The sequence below is a fragment of the Phocoena phocoena genome, chromosome 4 (assembly GCF_963924675.1).
Source record: "Phocoena phocoena chromosome 4, mPhoPho1.1, whole genome shotgun sequence".
Classification (NCBI taxonomy): Eukaryota; Metazoa; Chordata; class Mammalia; order Artiodactyla; family Phocoenidae; genus Phocoena; species Phocoena phocoena.
In genome coordinates this window covers 61,962,759-61,980,797 of record NC_089222.1, presented here as the reverse complement: position 1 = coordinate 61,980,797, position 18,039 = coordinate 61,962,759, and the positions used below count along the sequence as shown (strand labels likewise).

Here is an 18,039-nt window from a genome sequence, read left to right as displayed (position 1 = left end):
GTGTGGTCCCAGCCCCTTCCTTTCACAGGCAGGCCAACTGAGGGTCAATTTCACACAGCTTTCCTGCAGCAGGACCAGGTCTCCTGAGCCTGGCTCACCAAGCAGGGTCTGATGAAATGTCACTGCGAGTGATGCCCCCAGCAAGGGCTCTAGGAATTCAGAGGGGCCTCCGCGCCCTGTGGGTGAGTGAGCAGGAGTGGGGCCTTGGGCTGGTCCCCGAGAGATGAGACTCCAGGGCCGAACACAGATTCAGGGGCATCAGGCAAGAGGGGAGGGAGGTTTCAGAGGTTGCCAGATCAGGAACATCAGGACCTCACCCCTGCCCAGCACTCACACGGCTCTGACACCTACGCATCATCACCCCAGTTCATTCCTACACCGACCGACCCCACCTTCGACCACCGGGACTGCTGGGCACGATAACTCCGTGCCCTCTGGGCAAGGCCTCCGGGCCCCCAGCGACGAGGGCCTCTAAGGCGACAGGACGGGCCCTGGGAGCCGCTGAGGGTGTGGAGACAGGGCCTCTGGAGACAGCCAGGCAGAAGGGGCCTGTGCCCAGAGGGAGTTACAGAGTCAGAGAGGCTCTGGGCTGGGAAGAGAAGAGCGTAACCCGACGCGTGGGACGCGGTGGCGCAAGTCAAGGAGGGCGGCTGGCCCTGTGGTTTGGGACAACCTCCTCCTGTGTGGCCTGACCCTGTGTGACAGGGAGGCCTAGGGACACTGGGAGATCAGGCTCACCGGGCAGGGGCTCTGGCGGCAGGCAGCTTTGCAGGGGCAGCACGGTGCGTGGTACAAGGTAAAGCCCCTTTGTGGTACAAGGCATCGTGCTCCAGGCCACAGGCCCATCCTAGCAACTGGGCAACTCGTGCCATCACATGGGTAATAAAGGTGGACCCACGGGGCTTCCCTGGTGGCGCAGTGATTGAGAGTCCGCCTGCCGATGCAGGGGACACGGGTTCGTGCCCCGGTCCGGGAAGATCCCACATGCCGCCGAGCGGCTGGGCCCGTGAGCCATGGCCGCTGAGCCTGCGCGTCTGGAGCCTATGCTCCGCAACAGGAGAGGCCACAACAGTGAGAGGCCCGCGTACTGCAAAAAAAAAAAACAACAACGGTGGACCCATGAACCTTTGAAATCACAGAGCTGCCGCCAAGGGAGCATGTTCAGTGATGACTTGGAACCTGGCTTGAGAGGTTCATGGGTAGAGTGGAAGGAAATGAGGTTGAGAGAGAAGGAGGTAAGCCTCGAGTATCAGTTTGGGTTTAATGCAGGTGCAGGCGGTGAGGGACACTGGAGGTTGAGTCCTGGTGCTCTTCTCACAGCTGGGACAACACCCTAACAAAGAAGGTGATTTTCATCCTGTCCCAGAAATGCATGATGTTTCCCTTACCAAGCCACGTAACTTGGGCTCCGGTGGAAAAAGTGAGCATTTAATGGGCCCATTGTTTATTTCTTAATTCAGTGCTAATGGAGCTAACTGTGGAAACGTGGATGGACTGAGAATCAAGGCACACGGGACGCAGCAGGATGGGCGGAGAAGTGGGAGGGGTTGCCAAGCCCAAGTGAGGACTGCTGAGAGGTTTTCCACATTACTAAGAAAATAAGACCAAGATCTACATGCTTTCATCAGTTTTTATAGTGTTCTGTGCGTGTACATGTGTATAAAATCAATATGTAAAATCTATTCAAATTGGCGTACATTTGAGAGTGCTGCGGTTTTTTGTTTCTGTTTTTTTTCATTTCAGGCCAAGGGAATATACAGTTTGAAGCAAGCACTAGGTGCTTGTACTGATTTTTTTTTTTTTAACAAGTGTCAGATGTTGCCGATAGTTCCTGTTGATTCTACATCATTGCTTTCATTGATTTTCTTCAACACTTAGCTTATTACAAAAGATTTCCAATTAAATTTCCATTTAATTTTTCTAATTAAAATATATTAGCTCCCTGACCCCACTGCCAACCTAGGGTATCTTTCCTAATGCTGGCTTGCTGAGTTGCAGTTGAGTCATACCTGCCGTTTTGAAACCTCCCGTAAATGCCTTTGCTTCTGGCTGTTTTCTGGAACTTTCCTCTGAGGACCTCCAATTCTACTCCTATTTTCACCCTGCCTCCCACTTTGCATGTTAACTGGTTCAGCTTCCCTCCTTGCATCCGGAACTCTCCTGATCCTCGTTCTTCCTCTCTTCGTTCCTCCCTGTCTGGAGGAATATACACTCACACTTCTTTCAGGGTTCAGTTCTCACTGGTGCTTCTTACCCCATCTATTCCTGCCCACTTAGAAACTCTCCATCTCTGATTCCTCTCCCCCTCCAAGGCACTCAGGACGTACCCAGTAAATGCTTGTTGAATAAACCCGTAGCCTGTGATCCAGTTCAGGTACAGCCTGCTTAGTTTTTTAGGCTCATTTGGCCTGTTCCTAATAGAGGCAGCCCAGGCCCTAAAACAAAGAGATGATAGTGATGGTAAGGGGTGAAGGCTCTGGTGGACAGCTGAATCTCCCTCCTCTCTGTACCCACTCCCTTAAGGAGTACCCTATCACAGCACTTAATGTGCTGTATTATAATTTTATGATGTGTTTAAGTTTTCCTCCCCATTAGACCATGAATTTCCTCTAGGGCATAGAGGTTGTCTTATTAGTTTTAGCTTCCCACGGGCCTCATATTATACAAGGGCCTGGCACTCATGTAAGTGGTCAGTAAATATTTAGTGAATAAACAAATTAAAAAACTGGTTGAATAATCACATCAGGCTAGCATACCACTCTGCAAGCAGACCTAGGAGGTGATGAGGTTTAGCTCAGGGCACATCTTATTCATCTCAGACCTCCAGTGCCTAGCAAGTGCTTATTTGTTGAGCACTTGAAACAGCTTTTGAGACAATGAAAGGGGATTCCATCTCCTCACCTCAGATTTGCAGCCAGTTAGGTGTTAACTATATGATCCAGCAGGTGGTATCCCTTGAACATTCCTTTGCTGAATGTCACCAGAGAGCTGGGGCAATTCTATACCACAGGTAGAGAAGGAGGAGGAAGCAGGTCCATAAGGCTTTAGCTGGGGATAATCTGGTGTGAGCCAGCACCACTTCAACTAGTACAGAACTAGTGTAGTGAGGTCATGTATATTTCTCTAAAGCAAAGGCAATGAAGTGGAATTTGCACCCTGGATTGAAAATATGGAAAGAGCTACCAGTAGCAAGGAAGTCTCAGTCCCTAGCACATGTCAGATTAAAGGTAGGATCTGATGGGAGAGTGGGGCATGAAAGCAATGGGGTGATGGCAAGGGGTGAGGGCTCTGGTGGACAGCTGAGTGTCCCTTGTCTCTGTACCCACTCCCTTAAGGAGTATCCTATCACAGCATTTAATGTGCTGTATTATAATTTTATGATACCAGCTGCCTAGAAGCTGAGGAAGACATTGCTGGATTCTCAGCCCTTCCTTAATTATGTGAGTAAGAAGAAAGGTATAAAATCAACTTCCTGCTATTCATTTGCATAGATCCAGTTAGGCCAGAATTAAAATGAAGGGCAAATGTTTCACACTGAGAAGTAACTTACTGTTTGGAAGAGCTGTCCTCTTAAGGAAATGGTTGTAGGCTAAGAGCATTGCCAGAATGTCCCTGCTTTGGAATAAAGACACTGGATGGTGGCACTGTATTTCTTGCTCTATCCAGGGTTGATCGACTTCATCTCCTCCCAAAGCTTTCCTTGGAAAGGTTAGCAGCACTTGATCAGGGGTTTCCTCGCAAGATTTCAGCTCTAACTTCTTTGTGTGTCAGCCTTCTGGCAGGCAGAATTGGGCGTGGGATCAAAAAGAAAAACAAATGTGGAGGCATTTTTATATTTTGTATTTTAATGACATAATAGATTATGTGTTTTATTTTAATGACATAATAGATTATGTGTTTATGGGGCTTGAATGTGCTGTTTTGGTTGTCATCTTTCCTTTCCTTGACTATTTAAAGACAATCTTTTCCAAAAGATTATGCTTTTACCACTGCCCATAATCAAAGTATTGGGAATTTAGTATTTGAGACTTTGGTTTTAGATTATCATGTGATTAGTTTGGTGCGACATGTAGTATGTCTTCAGGTATACACTTTATTTGGAAAAGGGCTCTGCAAGGAATTTTAGTTCAAAATACATTTATTGAGCACCTATAAGCTACAAATTCCTTGTCATTAAGGAAACATACACAGACCACCCCCTACTCCAGCACAAGGCTAACTTTCCTCTTCAGACTTCTAGAGCCTTGGATGCTAATGAGCAGGATATGACAAATTAATTTTTTAGGACAAAATATGACAGGATATGACAAAATTTTCTTAATTATGTGGAAAATTTTTTAAACAAATTTTCATAATTTCTTATGAAATTATGAAAATTAAGAAATTGAATTTCTTAACTCAATAAGAATTAATTAACTAAGAAATTGAATTTTTAGTACTGGTTAACAAATACTAAGGCAATGCCATTTAATAAGGCTGTTATTCTCAATTAGGGTGTGTATGTGTGTTATAAAATTGTATATTTGAAAAATGAAAAATTACCTATTTTCTTCTTAGTACAGACCAGGAAAAGTAAGGCCTGAGAAAAATTGTGGCTGGTGAGAGTTCAGGAAATACAGTCCCTAAATTTTCTTTGCATGATAAGACCTGTTCCTTTATGTAGCAGAATCTCTGTGAGATATGAAATATTTGTTTTGTTTTCCTATGGAGACGTAATTGGCTTGTGAAAAATGTTTTTAAGAAAAGATAAACAATATTTTCACCTCTTAAATAATTGGCTTTGTCCCCCAATACTGTCTCTGATCAAGTCATATCTTAGCTTCCCACTTAACAGTGACTCTTCAGATTATCAAGGACTATTGGAATATTGGGCTTATCCACCTTGTATCATAAAATTTGTTTTGTTCTTGAGGTGTTTAACTCCTTTTTCATGTTCCAAGAATCCCTTGAAGAGACCTTTAAAAGACCCTTTGCGGGCTTCCCTGGTGGCACAGTGGTTGAGAGTCCGCCTGCCGATGCAGGGGACACGGGTTCGTGCCCCAGTCTGGGAAGATCCCACATGCCGCGGAGCAGCTGGGCCTGTGAGCCATGGCCGCTGAGCCTGCGCATCCGGAGCCTGTGCTCCGCAACGGGAGAGGCCACAACAGTGAGAGGCCCGCGTACCGCCAAAAAAAAAAAAGACCCTTTGCTTGAGGACAGAAGGGCCAACATTGGTACAATCTACAAATTTGCAGATATGAGCCAGTTAATAAAGTTATAACTCCTCCTTTACCCAAAACATAAAGATGTGGATTATCCAGGTGCTTTCTTTTCTTCCCTCTATCTCTGTCCAGCTAATTCAAGGTCATCAGACTCAAAGGCATGAGGTGAACAGAGGAATAGCTGACATTTAGTTATGGGTATCCTAGTCTAGGCTTGGTTGTTGACTGTGTCCATATATGTTTATGTGTGTCTGTGTGTATCTGTTTGTGTGCACACATGCATGCACACACCTTCAATGCTAGGAAAGCAGGCTGCTTTCAGGAGACAGAAAGACAACATGGGAGTAACTGTTAGGTCGATGTGAGCTTTGGTGACTTTTTCACTAGTTAAGTTCACAAAAACCAGTCAGCTCTTCAAAAGATTGGCTGATACCTCAAAAAAACTGAGACTTACATTGTAAATGTAGTATAGGACACCGAAAATACCAAATCCTGGTGAGGATATGGAGCAACAGAAACTCTCATTGCTGACAAGAATGTAAGATAGTACAGACAGTTTGGCAGATTATCACAAAGCTAAAGATAATCTTACCAGATGGTCCAGCGATCATACTCCTTGGTATTTACCTAAATGGCTTGCAAACTGTAGTACATCCATACAATGGGATATTATTCAGCAATAAAAGAAAATGAGCTATCAAGCCATAAAAAGACATGGAGGAAACTTAAATGCATATTGCTAAATGAAATAAGCCAATCTGAGAAGGTTACATACTGTATGATTTCAAATATGACATTCTGGAAAAGAGAAAACTAGAGAGATAATAAAAAGATCAGTAGTTATCGGGGTTAAGTGTAGGGGATGGGAAATGAGTAGGTGGAGCACAGGAGATTTTTAGGGTAGTGAAACTATTCTGTATGATATAATGGTGGATGCATGACATTATGTATCTATCAAAACCTGTACAACATCATTAATCATTAGAGAAATGCAAATCAAAACTACAATGAGGTATCACTTCACACCGGTCAGAATGGCCATCATCAAAAAAATCTACAAACAGGGGCTTCCCTGGTGGCGCAGTGGTTGAGAATCTGCCTGCCAATGCAGGGGACACGGGTTCGAGCCCTGGTCTGGGAAGATCCCACATGCCACAGAGCAACTGGGCCCGTGAGCCACAACTGCTGAGCCTGCACGTCTGGAGCCTGTGCTCCGCAACAACAGAGGCCGCGATAGTGAGAGGCCTGCGCACTGCGATGAAGAGTGGCCCCCGCTTGCCACAACTAGAGAAAGCCCTCACACAGAAACGAAGACCCAACACAGCCAAAAATAAATAAACTTATTTTAAAAATCTACAAACAGTAAATGCTGGAGAGGGTGTGGAGAAAAGGGAACCCTCTTGCACTGTTGGTGGGAATGCAAATTGATACAGCCACTGTGGAGAACAGTATAAAGGTTCCTTAAAAAACTAAAAATAGAACTATCATAGGACCCAGCAATCCCACTACTGGGCATATACCCTGAGGAAACCATAATTCAAAAAGAGTCATGTACCACAATGTTCATTGCAGCACTATTTACAATAGCCAGGACATGGAAGCAACCTAGGTGTCCATTGGCAGATGAATGGATAAAGAAGATGTGGCACATATATACAATGGAATATTACTCAGCCATAAAAAGAAACGAAATGGAGTTATTTGTAGTGAGGTGGATGGACCTAGAGTCTGTCATACAGAGTGAAGTAAGTCAGAAAGAGAAAAACATATACCATATGCTAACATATGTATGGAATCTAAAAAAAAAAAAAATGGTTCTGATGAACCTAGGGGCAGGACAGGAATAAAGACGCAGACGTAGAGAATGGACGTGAGGACACGGGGAGGGGGAAGGGTAAGCTGGGATGAAGTGAGAGAGTGGCATAGACATATGTACACTACCAAATGTAAAGTAGATAGCTAGTGGGAAGTAGCCGCATAGCACAGGGAGATCAGCTTGGTGCTTTGTGACCACCTAGAGGGGAGGGATAGGGAGGGGGGGAGGGAGACGCAAGAGGGAGAGGGTATGGGGATATATGTATATGTATAGCTGATTCACTTTGTTATACAGCAGAAATTAACACAACATTGTAAAGCAATTATACTCCAGTAAAGATGTTTAAAAAATAAAATAAAATTTAAAAATAAAATAAATAAATAAAAAGGCCACACATGGTAGTATAGTAGAGGTTGTTGAGACCTCATCCAGATCCTTTTTATCATTCAGTTTCGATCTTCAGCCGACCAGAGTCATCCAGCCAAGAAATGCCTAAGAGCTTATGGCCTCTCTCAAGGGCAGCTTGGCTGGCTGGTACAAAAGCCAGCCCTTCTACCTCAGATGGGACACTTGTGGTGCCATCCATATTCCAGCATTTCTCAGGGGATCAGGCAGATGCTGGACCTTGGCTGAACCCTCGTCTGCACCTGGCTTCTTCCTTGCTCTGTCTTCTGCCCTCATTGCCTTAACACATTTCAACTGAAAGCCCTTTCTCCTTAACTCGCTTGTACAATCTGCTTCTGGGAAACCTGACCTAAGACAGTTAGTACCCAGAGAGGTCCTAGAAAGGATGGGATTCTGGTGTTGGGTCACTTGCTGGCCAAATGGCAGTGAGGACTCCATTGCTAGTGGTAGGTGGAGTGTTGGAAGTGCTGGTCCCTGGCCTATGTAGCAGTTCAATTGCTAAGACATTCCCTGGTGGTGACCTGGGATCAGATACAGGCAGACAGGGATGCACCAGCTGGCGCAATGTCTCTAGCATTTGAGAGGTTTAGGGAAAATATTAACTATCAGGAATGTGGAACTGGGTGCTTATTGCTAAGCACCACTGATGCATTGAAGAGAGTGAAGAAAGTGACAGCCTCAGATTAATCGCCAATTTAAAGCACTGTGAGAATCAGAGGGCCTCCTTTCCAGTGTTCAGCCCCTCATCACCTACAGCAGAGGGCAGTACTTGAGAAAAGGATGAATTCTCAGCCTAGGCAAGTCTGCTGCCTTATTATTTTGGGACCCTAGTGCCAATAGATGAAGCAGGCAAGTCAGGCCCTGACAGGGAGGATATAGGACCCTAAAACTGGAGGATACCTGGGTACATGCCCTTGTTCTCCTGGGCTGGCAGAAGTGGCCCACTCCCCCTTGTTGAAAGATTGGCCCTTCTCCTCCCCACAAGATGATGCAGAAGTCTCAGATGAGACATACAGTAAGTCCCCTACATACAAACAATCAAGTTGCAAACTTTCAAAGATGCAAAAGTGCGTTTGCGTGTCCAGTCACGTTAGTTCGTGTGTGTCTGGCGTACATTGTCACATGCGTGCATCCTCTACAAGTGGTTGTGCTTTTGTGTACTTCAGTACTGTATAGAGTACAGTAGTACAGTATCTTTATTTCAAGCCCAGGATGTCTGGAAGCAAGTGTAAAAGCAGCAGTGATGTAGTTGGTACTGCTAAGAAGCGCCAAGCGATACCAATGGAAACGAAAGTGAAAATAATTGAGAGAGTGGAGCGACAAGAGGAAGAAGAAGTAACTGAAGAATGGAAGAGATTCATGACGCAGGAAATGGCAAGATTCTCTTTATCTGAGGAGGCACTGTTAGTTTTTGAGGCCAAGGGCCCGAATGTAGAATGGTACACAAAGATTGCAGCAACCATTCAGAATGCAATCCAGTGCTACCGTGTCACCTATGATGAGAAAAATAGAGCTACTACCCAGATATCACTGGACCATTTTTTCAAGAGGGTAGATGGAACTGAATCCAGCAAGGAACCAGAACCTGTGCCATCAACGTCAGGCATGAGTGAAATTGCAGCTTGCCCTCCGTCTCCTATTGCTGACGATCCTTCAGCTCTACCATCCCCCACCTCCTCTCCCTCCTCCAGTCAGTAACTCTTCTTGCCTGCTCACTCGATGCCAGCCCCTGGATGCCAGCTGTTGTGCTGGACTACTGTACTTTTCAAGGTACTGTACCGTAAGATTAAAAAACCTATTACAGTACAGTACCGTATAGCCGATTGTGTTAGTTGCGTACCTAGGCTAACTTTGTTGCACTTACGAACAAATTGGACTTAAGAACACGCTCTCAGAACGAAACTCGTTCATATGTAGGGGACTTACTGTACAAGACAATGCTTGCTTGCCCTCCTCAGGATACATCCCCACCCCCTTCCCAATCCCCTTCTAGAACAATAACCAGCGTCAAATTACAACATAATCTGACTAGGGAAGAGGCACATAGACCTATGGACATGAGCTCAAAATGTAAGGATCTTTGTGCTACACTTTAATGCCCCCCAGAGAACATCCATTGCAGAGAAGTTACCAAAGAACCAAGCTGACTAGATGACTTGGCCAGGAGGTGTCAGCCAGCTTCTTCCTTGGCAACCCAGTATGTGCACAATGGGCTCATACATGGAGAAGCTTTGGCAGCAGAATGGGAGGCTGTGCACGGGCCTAGCAGCGTGGGCTCCCTGCCGTCAAGACCAATCTAGATACTGCCACTGTTGACTGTCCGACCTGCCAGCACAGAGATCCATGCCGAGCCCTCAGTTGGATACTGTTCCTTGAAGAGAATAGTTGATTTCATCAGATCCTCCAAGCTGGAAAGTACTGTGATTCACCCTGAATGGGATTGACACATGTGCCTTTCCTGCCTTCAGTGCCTCAGTCTGCAACACTGTCCAAGGATAGAACATTGTTTTGATTGGGGGACTCACTCAGTGGCAAAAGAGGAACAGCCATGGGCATGTGACTGCAGGACCAACCCACTGGTCCTACCACATATTCAGAAGCTGCCGACCTGATAGAGCCATGGAGTAGCCTCTTGAAGGCAAGGGTGAGCAGCAGTTTGGACCTGAGACTGAGGGGTTGGGGTGCTAACCTTAGGCTGCAGTATATACCTTAAACCAATGGCCACTTTATGGCACCAGGACCCCAGTAAGCAGAAAATATGAATCTGGGAGCCAAAAGGTTGAATGAGTTGTGACCTTATTCATTATCACACTACTAGGGACCCACATAGGGAATCTGTCCTCCCATTCCTGCAACTTCAGCCTCAGTGGGTCTGGAGGTCTTGGTTCCCAAGGGGCACATTTCCACCAGTGGACATAGTAAGCGTCCTACTTAACTTAAATCTATGTCTGCCACCTGCTGCTGCAGTTGCACTTGGGTTGTACCTTTAAGTCATCATCTCCCTCCCACTCATTCTATATCCCCTTCCCCTTCATCTAGCACTTCTGCTGGTGGCATGCATAGTGGGTGTCCCAGACTCTTGTCTAGCTGTTGTTCTTTTGCTTGCCCATTTACAGTTACAGCAGGGCAGGGGAGTATGCACTGGGAGACGTCCCAGTGGATCACCAGATGCGTTCTTCTCTGCCTCTATTAGGTAGCAGTCTGACCACCTCATGATAATCAGGATCAATGACTTCCTCAAGCGTGACAACTGTTTCCTTTGCCTGGGGGGCTTTATATTTTGGTCTTACGGAAAAATTCTCATTAAATCTCTGATGAAATGGGCAAGGCTTTGGCTAAAACCAGCTAGACACATCAGAGGGCAGCTGGTTGCTGAGCTAGGTGATAGTTTCCCAATTGTGAAGTTTCTTTGACCCCAGCTCCTAGCAGCCCTGAAAGTCTAAGATGGCAAGCTCGGACTGCTCTAGAAGCTGGCAGGGACTTTGACAACAAAAATATGCACTAAAAAAAAAAGTACTGTGAGAATATGTGGAATCTGAAAGCAATTAATTGAATGTTTAGGAGTGATTCCTTTCCTCTTGGCCAGAGACAGGTGTGCAAAGGAAATGGACACTTCAAATATAGACCAGCCTAGACATCCAAGTTTACACTCTGGGGCACCAAGCAAAAGATCCTAATCCAGCCTAGTACCTGTGGAAGCATCCTGGAGATCTCACCTGTCGTGAGCCCTGGAGATCTACTGGGATGAATTAGGCAGAACATGAGCCCACTGGCTGACTCCTAGAAGGCAGAGAAAGAACTCAGCAGCATAGCACACAGTTAAGGGCCAAAGCGCTGAGGGCTTACAGACTTCAGCTCCATCTTTCTGGATGAATTACTTCTTTGTGCTTAAATTCTTTTCATTAATTATTTTACAAAATGGAAGCAATACTGTATAGTCCTGCTGTGAGAATTAGATGAAGTTCTTAGGCTGGTGCCTAGATTGCTGCTAGCATATTAAATAGCAACTAGTTACCCATGTCTGTTCCTCCAGGGAAGGGAAGGAAAGCCCCAGGGGCTTAACGCATTACTTCTCCATTCCCCCAACCCCAGGTGAAAATGATGTACTTTAGTTCATATAATAGAGATAGTTCTTTTAAAGGAAAAGAGGAACAAAGGAAACTCTAGTTTGAAAGAAAATAGAAATAGTTTGCCACTTTGAAATCTATGGGCTAAGAGCTGTCTCTGAACTAGCAGGATCTACAGTTGTCCCTGTGTCACCTAGTGGACAGCAAGGGAAAATCCACAATTTTATCTTCAAAGTCTATAGTTTACCAGAAACATGTATTCTGAGGAGGATAGTTTAAACTCACTAATGGGCTCACTTGTTAATAAATTTCATTTTAAAAATATATTTATTTATGGCTGCACTTGGGTCTTCGTTGCTGCACGCAGGCTTTCTCTAGTTGTGGTGGCTTCTCTTGTTGCGGAGCATGGGCTCTAGGTGCGTGGGCTTCAGTAGTTGTGGCACGTGGGCTCAGTAGTTGTGGCTCATGGGCTCTAGAGCGCAGGCTCAATAGTTGTGGCGCAGAGGCTTAGTTGTTCCGTGGCATGTGGGATCTTCCCGGACCAGGGCTAGAACCTGTGTCCCCTGCATTGGCAGGCAGATTCTTAACCACTGCGCCACCATGGAAGTCCCTAAATTTCATTTTTTAAACAAAAAAAGATCAGGATTTTAAACACTAGGTGCTAACTGAAACTAAATTCCCTAAATATTTTAGGATTTATGTGGTGTATGCTATGAAGATCATCCACTGAGGAAAAAGAGAACACACCCTGTCATCAGCATAAATTTTCATGGCCCACCTTTCCTATTCTTCCTGTCCTTCTCCACCAACACTCTACGCTTATTCTCTACATGGACTGGGAATGCCCCAGAGACTCAGGGTATACCTTCCCAACACACTGCTGGACCTGGGCTGGTACCAGGGTCATTCTGCTCATTTTCCAAGAATGCAACTATCACTTGAAGTTTTGCTGTAATCAAATTAACTATTTGTCAAGGGTCTGTATGTTCAGTTTGGTTTTTCTGCTGTGTGTGTGGGTGTGTGTGTGTGCACTCTGCTTCCCGTTAAAGTCATTTTTTAACTTTATAATGTTTCCTCCCCCAGATGTTTATGAGGATGAAGAAAATGGCAGACAGATATCCCCAAAATGTGAGTAATAATAGCACACTTGGAGTTCCCAGAGCGGTTCTGAGACCTTCTCTTTAGTATTATCATAATTACTATTAACAATAATAATAATGAGTGTTATTTATTAAATTCCATTTTACTTTACAAACATTTTTGCTAATCATTACATCAAAACTGCAAAATAGGTATTATTATCCCCATTTTAGAAACAAGGAAACTGATGCTCAGAGAGGTTAAGCGGCTTACCCAAGATCACACAGCCAGTGAGCGAGAGGCAAAGTCAAAACTGCACTCAGGTCTGACTGACTCCAAAGCCCCTGCTCCTACCCCAGGCAAGGGGCCTCTCATTCACTCAGGTGCCTGTGACCTGCCAGACCCAGAATCTGGGGTCCCCTCAGTGCTGCCACCTCCATAAACCTAAGACTTAGTACCTAAGACTTTTAGTACCACAGAGCCCATGGCCAGTGAATCCAGGAGGCAGGGCTTAAACATGGAAATGACAAAGATACAGCAAAAGACTGCCGAGAGCTGCACTTTCCTCCCCTGCACAACTGGGGGGCTTTGACTGAGGGACGTTCTCCAAGACTTGCGGGTTCTAAGAATTCTGGGTTTCTTCCAGGAGCCATGAGGGATACTGGGTGAACAGGGTGTTGTCTCTGCTGCCAAGAGTCTGGGGCCCATGGGGGAGACACATGAGGGCTCACCCAGGGCAGATGCAGTTTGCCTCGGAAGAAACTCTCCCTCGAAGGGTCCTGTGAGGAGACTGTGGGTGACCCCGCCGCCTCCCACAGCCCCTCTCCTCCTCTGTCTCCAGGATAGAATAGAACAGAACAAACGAATAGGCTAGAAAGAACAGAACAGAATAGATGAGGACATCAGACACCGTAAGCACAATATGGTTCCACAAACGTTGGTTTTAATTCTGTGAATGTATTTCTGTGTGTGCACTGCGTTGGGATGTAAACTTTGCCCCTCCCTGGGTCACACTCTGAGGAGTATGGAAAACCCTGCCCTAGACGAAACTGGAGGCCTGTGGGGCCCCAGGCGGCCCCCACCCTCACCTGTGGTACCAGGAGCCGAGGAGCCCATGTGCACCGCCGGCCCCAGCAGGGAGGTGGCGTCTGGGTCTTGACTGTGCTCGGAGGATTGGTCCTCTTGCCAGCCCAGGCAAATCCGTACCTGGAGGCAGGGGATGATGGCCTGGATGACCCTGAAATAATGCAGTCAACGCGTGGCCAAGTGTGAGAGGGCCCCTCTGTGCCAGCCCTGTGCCCGGCTGAGGCCCCCGCACACTCCCCAGCCCGCAGGGTCCACAGGAGAGAGGGGAAAGCAGCCCCTTACCTCGAGGAATGGCTGGACCTCGTCCTCACGTCTTTCAGTTCCCAGGTTGCCGCCCAGCCCCGCTACCACCCCGGGCTCCTCCCAGCGGGCGGCTCTGGGGCCCCTGGCACCGGGCATTGCCTGGGGCACTGAGGCCACGGCCCCTGCAGACGCAGCTCTTCTATCCACAAAGGGGCTGGTCAAGGGCGCAACCGCTCCTGCTCTGTTCCTCCCTAAGAGCTTTCCAGCAAGACCGCCATCCCTCCGTCCTCACTGTCTGCTCCTGGTCCAAGGGGACCCACGCGGGATGGCCGCCCTAAAGAGGCGTCTCTGGGGGTTACTGCGGGTGCCCCGCAGTCACACCTGGAGGAGGGTGGTGGGAGGCGCCTCCCAGAGCTACTTTCTCCTACGCGCTCCCTCCGGAGTTAAACCAGGCTTTGCCCCTGCGTCGTCCCGCGGCGTCTCTGGAGGCCTCCAGGAGGTGGCTGCCCGGCTGCTCCCGTCGTGCTCGCACAGCCCTCACGGCCCTGCTCCGGGGAGGACCCCGGGCCCCAAACGCAGCTGCGGGGGGCCTCTGGGCGGCAGGTCGGGAGCTCCCTCTTGCTGGATGCCTGCTCCCAGAGGTACTGTGCCCCCCAACCCCAACTGCAGGCTACTTCCACTCGCTCCTGCGCCCCCACAAGGCCCCTCCCCCTGAATTCTCACCGAAACTGAAACTCTCCTGTGCTCAGATTCCTGCGGGATGGACTGGACTCAGCTGACGCTCAACCTGGGGCTCCCTCAGATCAAGATCTTTCTGCAGATGCTCGCCTCCCTAAGCTGACTTGGGAGAATTGTGGGGACAGAGATCCCGTCTTTAGAGTAGTAATGTGTAGGGAATTCCCCGGCGGTCCAGTGGTTAGGACTCCACGCTCTCACTGCGAGGGCCTGGGTTCAATCTCTGGTCGGGGAACTAAGATCCCACAAGCTGATTGGCACGGCACCAAAAAAAAAAAAAGAAAAGAAAAGAAAAGTATAAATGTGTAGATTTCAACTGCAGTGTTTACAGGCCAAGGGCTAAGGTCCTTACAGTTGTGTGAGGCTTAACTTTTGACAAATGCCTGACATCCCAGCAGACATACAGCAGGCTCAGTATTTGGTGGGATTTGCTGTTCCTTCCCAGTGTCTTTAACAGCCCTGGCACAGAACAGGTGCACAATGGTGTGGCTAATTGGTAAGTTAATCATTCAGTGGCAAGAGAGGCAGGATGTACTTCCTCTCCCTCTGATTTTCCCACGGGGAGAGCAGTGACTTTTGGCAGAGGCTGCCAAGGAAATGGGAAATGGGCAGTAATCAGGGGAGAGAAGGAGGTAAGGAAGAAAGGAGGGCGGGAAGGAGGGAAGGCAGGAAGGTCGTCAAGCACAAAAGGACAATGACTTTTCTTGGAGGACAAGGAGGTAGGACTCTGAACACCATGTGGACCTGTCTTCTCACAGTTACAGAATTTTGAGCTGGAAAAAGGAACCTGGAGATCACAGGCCCCCTCCTCCCGGCCCAGGTGAAGCAGTGCAGTCCTGGGAGAGGAGGGAGAGATGGCGAGAATGGGTTCCTGGAGACCGGTGCTGCCCATTCCATCCTGCCATAGGCTGCGTGGCCTATCCTCCCACGCCCTCTCCCCCACGGCCAGACAAATTCTTCCTTTTCTTTCCCCAAGGTTGCTCCAGCAGGGAGTTTATCTCCATGGAAACCTTCGACAATTGTGAAGGTGCAGAAGATACGGAAAAGGAGAGCAGTGCTCTGAGTGTAAATTTCTTTCCTTCTTACCTCTTTCATATTTTCCCTCATTCCTGTTCATCAGCTTCTCCTGCCCCCTCTTCCTCTCCTCCTTCCCTCTCCCTCCTTTACATGATTCTCACCCATTAAGGACTCGGCCTAATCCAGGAAGCTGGGGTCACTGGATCTGCAAAGTGGCTCAGACCCCCAGCCCAGCAGGACCCACATCCCCGGCTCCTTAGCGATCCCCTGGTTTCTGGCCAAAATTAGGGTCTCTTGCTGAGGACCTGAGTGGCCCCATAGGAAAGCTGGGGCGGCCCCGCCCTGCCCGCGGGAATCGCCGTGTGGACCGGACCCGACCCCCACCCAACCGCAGCATTACACCCCTGTCCCTTCCCTTCCAGCTGTCGGGGCTTTGCCAGTTGGACGACAGTTATGAAACCTCCAAGTCTGTTCAGGAAACGGGAGAAAGCATCCAGGGAGAGAAAGAGGGCGGCGAAGAGGACACGTGAGTGTGAAATGGAAAGAAAAGTAAGCGAACTTGTTAGCCACTGCTCCTCTGACTTTCTTCTTGGAATTTCAGGGCCACAAACAAAACTGAGGAGAGCCCTGGGATGTCCGCTGGCTTCCTCGACCCCAGTGGGGAGGCCGGTTTTCGAGCAGAGGCAGTGCGGGCGCGGGAAGGGGGCCTGAGGCCGCCCTCCGCAGAGAACTGACACTCGTTCCAGACAACCCAGCCTCCCCGGCTTCCTGCATTCCCAGGAGCCGCTGCTGTGGATGCGGAGGCCGGCCCGCCCTTAAGCAGAAGCAGCAAAGGGGCCTTGGAACCTGGGGATCCGCTGCCCTGCCCGGGGGCAACAGGACCATCTTGCCGGAGCCTCAGGAGCGGTCGCCATCCGCCCGCGGAGCCCACCCCTCCCGGTGCAGCCCCGCTCGCGCAGGGACTCGGCGCAGACCCCGTGGAGAACCTTGCGCCATTAGAGGCACGCCTGCGCCAGCGCAGCCGGCTTGGTTGCGGACCCCGCGAACCTCGAGCTGCTCGGCACACGCGCCTTTTGGAGGTTAGCATAATCCAATGTTGGAGAGCTGAGCGCAGGGTTTCTCAATGTCGGCACTTTTGACTTCGCAGGCTGGATACTTCGTTATTGGTACTTCTTGTGCCTTGTAGGATGTTTGGGAGCATCTCTGGCCTCTGCCCACTAGATGCCTGTAACACCCCCCCACCCACTTACCCAAATTATGACAATCAAAAATGCCTTCAGACATTGCCAAATTTCTGCTGGGGTGGAAGTGGGGAGCTAGGTTGAGAACCTCAGATCAGAGCTGCTCAGACTCCACCTGGCAGCCCTGTGTTCACCTCCCTTAATCCCCACAGGAATGTTAATGTGATACTTTTGTTACTTTGTTCCAGGATTGTTTCCTTTTAGCGAGGGTTGGTTACAGGTTAACTTCTTACGGTTAGACTCATTAGTTTTTAGTTTCAGTTATCTTCGGTTATTTATTTTTAGTTTTATTAGTTAATTTTCATTTGTTTTTAGTTTTCTAGTTATTTAATCTTATAGCTTTAAAGTTACCTGTTTATAATTATTTTGTCTTTAAAGTTACTTAGTTTTTGAGTTATTTATTTTCAGTTATTTATAGTTACTTTGTTTTAATAGTTATATATTTCCAAATTAGCTTTAGAATTATTTATTTTTAATTAGCTGTATTTTCAGTTGTTAATATCTGAGTTATTTATTTTCATGGTTATTCTATTTTTAGTTATTGGCATTTTTGAATTATTTATTTTACAGTTACTTATTTGAATAGTAAAAACTCACTGGAAGTTTTTGAATTCCTTTATTTTCAGAATAAAATAGCTGTCTTTATTTTGGGGTTTTTCCGCTAGTTATTTGGTTTTAGAGTTACTTATATTCACAGTAATTTATTTTCACTTATTTTAGATTCTGTGTTATTTTTACATTCATTTATTATTTGGGTTTTTTATTTTTTAGTTATTTGGTTTTAAATTATTTTATTTTCAGTTGTTGCATTTTTGAACATTATATTTTGAATTTTTTAGTTTCAGAATTTTTGAGCTAGTTTCTGAGTTATTTTCAGAGTTACTTATTCTCAGTTATTTCTCTTCAGTTTTGTCTTTGTAATTCAATTTTTTTTCTATTCACTATTTTTAGTTATTTTATTTTCAGGTTTATTTTCAGAATTATTTAGGATTATAATTATTTAGTTCATCAGTCAGGATCCAATCAAGAGAGACACTATACTAGTTATTTTAACAGGAAAGATTTACTATAAGGAAGTGCTATCCAGCTATTGGAGATTTTAATGGGAAAAAAAAGTGATAATGAGATATCATGAAGATTCTAACTAT

General features: G+C 47.0%; 1 protein-coding gene across 1 annotated transcript in view; it reads left to right on the top strand.

Moving 5' to 3' along the window:
- The window catches only part of MCF2L2 (MCF.2 cell line derived transforming sequence-like 2), a 189,599-nt gene extending 173,215 nt beyond the window's left edge, over nucleotides 1–16,384 (top strand). The window contains exons 25-29 of the mRNA XM_065875824.1: nucleotides 1,744–1,777; nucleotides 3,130–3,227; nucleotides 15,610–15,698; nucleotides 16,073–16,176; nucleotides 16,252–16,384. Of these exons, the coding sequence (XP_065731896.1) occupies nucleotides 1,744–1,777; nucleotides 3,130–3,227; nucleotides 15,610–15,698; nucleotides 16,073–16,176; nucleotides 16,252–16,384 (458 nt within the window). The remainder of the gene's footprint in view (nucleotides 1–1,743; nucleotides 1,778–3,129; nucleotides 3,228–15,609; nucleotides 15,699–16,072; nucleotides 16,177–16,251) is intronic.
- The last annotated feature ends 1,655 nt before the right edge of the window (nucleotides 16,385–18,039 follow it).